This window comes from Notothenia coriiceps, unplaced genomic scaffold, assembly GCF_000735185.1.
Source record: "Notothenia coriiceps isolate Sejong01 unplaced genomic scaffold, NC01 NC01_scaffold00037244, whole genome shotgun sequence".
Taxonomy (NCBI): domain Eukaryota; kingdom Metazoa; phylum Chordata; class Actinopteri; order Perciformes; family Nototheniidae; genus Notothenia; species Notothenia coriiceps.
In genome coordinates, this window is record NW_011369945.1 from 26,625,224 (window position 1) to 26,631,481 (window position 6,258).

The 6,258-nt window shown below is 38.6% G+C and overlaps 1 protein-coding gene across 1 annotated transcript in view; it reads right to left on the minus strand.

Moving 5' to 3' along the window:
* Positions 1-4,237: 4,237 nt before the first annotated feature.
* st8sia6 (ST8 alpha-N-acetyl-neuraminide alpha-2,8-sialyltransferase 6) overlaps positions 4,238-6,258 on the minus strand; it is an 11,427-nt gene continuing 9,406 nt past the window's right edge. The window contains exons 2-4 of the mRNA XM_010794436.1: positions 5,499-5,611; positions 5,282-5,374; positions 4,238-5,201 (exon numbers count right to left, since the gene is read on the minus strand). Of these exons, the coding sequence (XP_010792738.1) occupies positions 4,724-5,201; positions 5,282-5,374; positions 5,499-5,611 (684 nt within the window). The 3' untranslated portion in view covers positions 4,238-4,723. The remainder of the gene's footprint in view (positions 5,202-5,281; positions 5,375-5,498; positions 5,612-6,258) is intronic.

The following is a 6,258-nucleotide window of genomic DNA, read 5'->3' on the forward strand; positions in this document are numbered from 1 at the left end:
ATGTTCTTTCTTTCGTCTTCCCCTCCTTTACGTACCTTTTACGATCTGAGGGGCTTGATTTAGTGTGGGCTGAGTCGGGCTGAGTATGCTAAACTAGAGAGAGAATCGCTGTCAAGGGGGCTACAACTACAAAAAGATGAACATATTTGACCGTGATTTCATTGTAATACACGTTTCAAAATGATGCTGAAGTAACAACATACTGATACCGGTTAGTAAAAACCATGAATTAATGCTTTGACAAGTCTGCAGACAGACGGCAGGCGAAAAACCTTTTAAAATGCGTTTTCTAAATGGAGATTGGCTAAGCTAACGTTGTAAATGCCCCGACCGTCCACACTCACAACGGCCTACAGACATAAATAAACCAGCGACTGTATTCTCCATGACACAGACAGTCTGTAGTTTGTACTTGTTTAACTTTTGTCTAGTTTCCGAACAGATATGATGAGGAGCTGTGAGCTCTGAGTGCCAACAGCTAACGGCTGTGTTGTTTTTCTGGGGCTCTCATTGAAGATGACGTCACGGCTCCGCCTACACTGCGTTACTATAGTTACTACCCCAGTTCCTAAACTGTAATGGAAATGCGCCATAAAGTGAGCCAGTCCTAACGAGGCCTAACTATACCGAGCGAGGCCGTGTAGTGGAAATGCGTCATTAGAGGGCTACGCCTATACTCATAGAAGCTGGAGTTACAGTAGGTAACTTCAGTTTCATGTTGTTATTCTTTTATTGTCTTTCACTTCCTGTTTTGTTTTGTCACCCATTTGTCACTTCTCATTTCAGGTTCCTTGACTCCCTTTCCTAATGTTTTCTCCCACCTTCATGAGCACCAGCCCCGCCCCTGATTGTTTTAACCTGTTCCCAGTTATTTCCTGTTTATATTCCCCTGTTTCCCTCTTTTTGTTGTCAGTTGGTCTTGTCCTGTCCTCATCAGTTTTTGATTCTCTTGACATATGCCGGATTCAAGCTCCTGAAAACTTTTTGTAAGTTTTGTTCCTCACGTTGTGAGCGTATTTTGTTGAGCCTTATTGAAACTCTTTATTTTTTTCACCTCGTAAAGAGTGTTTTTTCTTTTTGTATATCCTTTTGGCAAATACAAGTAGGCTATATTGCTTATACTTTATCTCTGGCTGCCGGGTCATACATTTGAATCCTTTTCCCCTTGTGAATCCAAGTTCATAACAATAATCGTATTACTTTTTGTGAATGTAAATTTCTGTCCGACAGAATCAATATTTTTTACTTTCTGTACCTTTCATTTTAAAGTTCCACCAAATCATAAAAAAAGATTTGGGATCAACTAAAAATTATTAGCTCTAACGAATTAGCAATAAATGTTTAAGTTGGTCCACAGTATAATTTTTTTCAGTGATGAGCTATAATCAATGTTTATGTCTTAACAGCATTTGTACAGCTTCTTTAGCTTATAATCAGGCGTACATGTAATTCAAATTTAACTGATTGCCAACATTGTCAAAATGCAACAGATTTCCCTGCTAGTATCTTTGCCTTCTTAGTTTTGTGGGATGAATCAAGCTAGATTTGTGTACAAGTACTGACACGCTTACCTGTTGTCCAAAATGATCCAGAGGGCAGTGGTCAGCAGGCTCCCCAAACAGAGAGTGATCATCAAAGAGATGGATAACTTCTCATGGTGTCGCTTCATCCCGATCTCTTTCTGCAAACACACTCGTCCCCTCACCTTCTGCCCACACACACCTTGTATCTAGATGTCAAACTTTGGATTCTCTGCTCTCTCCTCAGTTTGTAGCCTTTATCTTGCCTCTTTTCTCCTCTGTCTTCTCTGCACTTTGTCTGTGTCTTTCCCCTTCTGTTTGCGTCAAATGGGTATAAGAACTGATATCCTATAGTTTGTTGAACTGCTTTAGTCTTCCTCATGTGTCTTTGGTCCAACCATCTTCTATATGTCCGCCCCCTCCATCTTTTTGGATACTGGATACTCATGCAATACAATGCATCGTGAGGTGATAGTAGCAATACAGATAGAGGGTTATTAAGGAAAGTTAACCATCTGTGAAATAGCATTGCCATCAGGCCATCAGAATAACTGTAAATGATTCATGTCAAAATATTATATTCAGGGAATACTTTCTTCTTGAGGAAAATAGACCATACATAACATCTGCCTTATTGTTGGGAGAAGGAATGGAAAGGAAGTGGTTCCAGACTTAATTTCAGCTCTCTGTTATTGCTTTTTTCTTTCCCTCTGCGAATTGGTTCTCTGGCTCCAGTGATACTGCTTCCACCCGAATAAGCCACTGGTGATTTACTGAGAGTTTCCCAGTCAGTCCATGGCGGCCAATCAGCAGCCATCCTTTAATTCTTCCCAAGTGCAAAAAAAATCGTAACTATTTTTCATTGTCTTTTGTTGAAGGGAAGCAAACGAAGCAAGTTATACATGGGTGACAGGCTCAGAGTGATGCTTTACAGTTGGAGCCACTAGAGGGCAACCCCCTGTCAAATGAGGGAGCCCACAGAGAAGTGAGGAAAGGATGTTTTGTGGAGGGGAATGGGGGTTGATCAACTGTCCAGGTAAAACAATTGCACTGTAGGGACTGAAATTAGAAATGTAAGTGAGTGAAGCCAATAACCAACTAATACATTGTGAATCCATGCATTTAAATACATTTCCCAGTTTAATAGTTAACATTTGGTTTTCAAAAATGATCTATGTGACGTAAAATAAATTAAATCAAGAAAATAATGCATATAATAACTTTGCAAAACTATGTTAATAAATCAGTGGATTATTTGGTTTTTCAGGCGAATGTGTGGTTTGTATGCAGAAATTACAATGTATTCCAATGTGAAATCTTGGCAGGCACTTCATTGTGCAAGCTGAGATGTCTGGGGGGAAAAAATGGTTGCCTGGTTAGTTGAATGAATTGAATAAATTCCACTCTAGCAACAACAACGACAACTTTTTTGTAATAAATATTTATTCATTGCTTCAGTTTGACTTCATTTTTCCCTCGCATCAAATGCATTAAAAAAAAATCACACAATTCTAAAACTGGCTTTCCGATAGTTTTCAAGTTTTGTCGTTGCTTGTCAAATGTTAAGACTTCATGAGTATCAACATGAAAGACAATACTCCCAGTTACATAAGACTCACTTTAAGTTTTGATGCAAATGTGACTTCTTACCCAAAGATGAACATTTTCATCAAAAGAGCACAATTCACAATCATTATATCACCTTATATTTGAGTCAGTCATTGATTTAGCAATTACATAAACTTGAAAAGTATTAATTTCCAAATGTTCATTGTATTAACATGTGAATGTTGCAATCTTATGACCAACGATATTTTTGTCACTGTGGTAAGAAGGGGTAGCACATTGTAAAACAGGCTCAGCAGAGGGACTTTTGTGAGGAGGGTCCTCCTGTGTTTGGTAATGTAATTATTACTGTTTCTTTCTGTTGTGTCTTTGTTTAGTCCTTGGTTCTGAGACAATAGGGTCCTCTGATGACCGCAGGTCCCACAGAGGGTAGCCCTGATGGTTCGTAGTTGAGGCTACTGGGACACAACCTATGAGGTATGAGGCTTAAATTGTGCCTTAATACATCCAGCAGTGTCAGTGACGCGTAGAGGAAAGAACATTGTAAAAATCCTCTTCCACAACCAGCACCAGTGAATAAAGTACGGTAATATGTGTGAGTACCATACATTTCCCCTTGAAAATGTTAGAATGGTTAAGATTGTTATGCAATGTATAACACAAATGTCAAAAGATTACTATTTACTTAAATGTAAACTAAAGTGTTTTAGAAAGACAATCTTCCTGTTAAGGAGGTATTTCATTAGAAAACATTACGTTTGATGCAAAACAAGGCACTAAACCCTCCCAAGGTTTCTACAAAGGATTCCATTTAAAGGTCCCCTATTGTGCAAAATCCACTTCTTCATGTCTTTTATACATAAACATGTGTCCCCTCTGTGTAATGGGATTCTAAAAGTTTCAGGAAAAAAGATTCTCTCACTTTTTGTTCTGATCCATTTATATAAAAACCTGTCTGAAAATTAGCTGATCAGATTTTGGCCATTTTATGATGTCATAACGATTTTTTTGGCTTGTGTAACCATTAGCCAATAACAAACCAAGGTAACACCCGCCCACCTTATCACCTGAATCTCCTCCTAGAGCACCATTGTGTTCTTTTTAACCAAATATCTCTCAGAGGGGCGTGGGGAGTGGCTCCTTATTTTCATCTGAAGTAACAGACAGAGAATCAGCACTTTTGAAACAGGGCTGAAACAGAGGGGTTTATGGGATGCTACAATGCACAATCTGTTGGGTATTTAAAGCTAAACACTTCAGAGACATGTTTTGTATATATCTGAGACCTATTATATATTGATGAAAAACAGTATAATAGGGGACCTTTAAATCAAACCAACTCCCTCCAGACTCCAGCTGGAACATTTTTGGTAATAAATACATTTTTACACACACCACAAGACTGTTAAAATAATGCTAGTCTTAAGATTGTTTCTTTTTTATATCAGTGCAAATGTCCTGGTAAATGATTCAGCATTACATCTAAATTCACAAATCTACTTTGCATGAACCAATTCCATGTTTCAGCCAGAATACATATGTACATTCATTCCAAAATTATATGAAAAACGTCATGAGTGACTGGGCTACAAAAAGGCACTTTGACACTGTCCTGCCAGCTAATTTGGACCTGGGAACTACTTTTCACCTGGTTGACAGTCTCCCAAGTGAAGTCTGAGCACCCCCTGACTGTGCAGCTGCAACAAGAGGTCAAACTCAGCAGGCATGGAGTGAAATTTAGTTTTAGTTTGTCTGTCATCGTAGTAGTGGTTAGTCAGTGCATGGAGTCCATGTGGGTGATTACTGAAGGGCCAGAACCCGTACAGATGCACGTTGGCACAGTGTTCCAGCGCTATGCTAGCCATGATAATGCCTGTGCTGAGGCGCACTGCTCGTAAGCCTCGGGAGCGCCAGAAGAGGGCCAAGCTCTGAAGGTACTCAGGGTTGAAGAAGATGGGCTGGATGGGACTCTCAAAGTCTTCAATGCTGTATACTGCCCTCATGCACACAGGAGTGTTGTGGCCATAGGAGAAGGCGGGAAGAAGCAGACGAGACTTGCCGTAGCTATGTAGACTCTCCACAAATGGACGCCGACGCCCCATTAGAGCCCCATACCTGAAAATAAAAAGGAGATGTCAAGAAACAACACAAGGGGAACACTCTATTGGTGCAGTGAGACTAATTTATTTGCTTACTTCTCTAGGAAAATGCTTGGGTTGGCTGTCACAATGTCAGTCTTGGTGCCCACATTTTTCTCATAGCCTTTTCCTAAAGGAGGTAGGTTGCACCTGAAAAGACAACAAAAACGACATGTAAAGATTCTTTCATAAAATGAAAGACCGAGACAAGTTTATTTCTGTCGATGACATTTTCATCAGCCTTTCAGTCCTCTAATATTAACAGCTTTCTCACCTGATAACAAACTGTGCTGAATCAATGATGCCTCCACAGCTGCTGTTTGTCAGAATCCCTCCATTCCCGACAACAGCACACGTGTCCCAAGTTTTATTAGGGAACGGATGCTCCTGGAAATAAATCCAGCAGGAATTGTATTACAAAACAAAAAGCTTTTCTATTTGTCATTAACTGTGGTTGAAGGATGGAATTCTAAAGCCAGAGGGTATGTTTTGTTCATTGGATTTTCTTTTTACAAATGGATATTCAGAAACAAAAAAAGACTGGATATTTGATTTTCGTTTTAAAATTGAAAAAGGCATTTTTCTTTATCATGGTCAAAAAGGGATTTACTCAACTTAAAAAACGGGATGATTTTCATTTTCTACTTCTCAAAACAAAAAATAAAATCAATAGAAAACAGAAACCAAAAAACTACAGTTTATTTCATATTCTGCTACCGGAAGTTACCTTCAATCTGTGTATCTACGGTCCATTTGTTTTCACAACAAGAACAGCCAAGAAACATATTGAGTATGGAAGCAAACAAGAGACAGAAGTATTTGAATTTTATCAGACACCAAATTTATAGCATTGAAAATAATTACTTTGAAAATCATGCATCTGAATTTTTCTTGCTCCGAATTTACCTATGTGAAATAAAAATGTAAAAATTCAAGTTAAAAAAATGTGATTGTTCAAATTCAGATCCCAAAAATTCAAGTGAAAAAAATTCGACGTCAAATATTTCGGTGTTTAAAATTCGATGTCAAAAAAT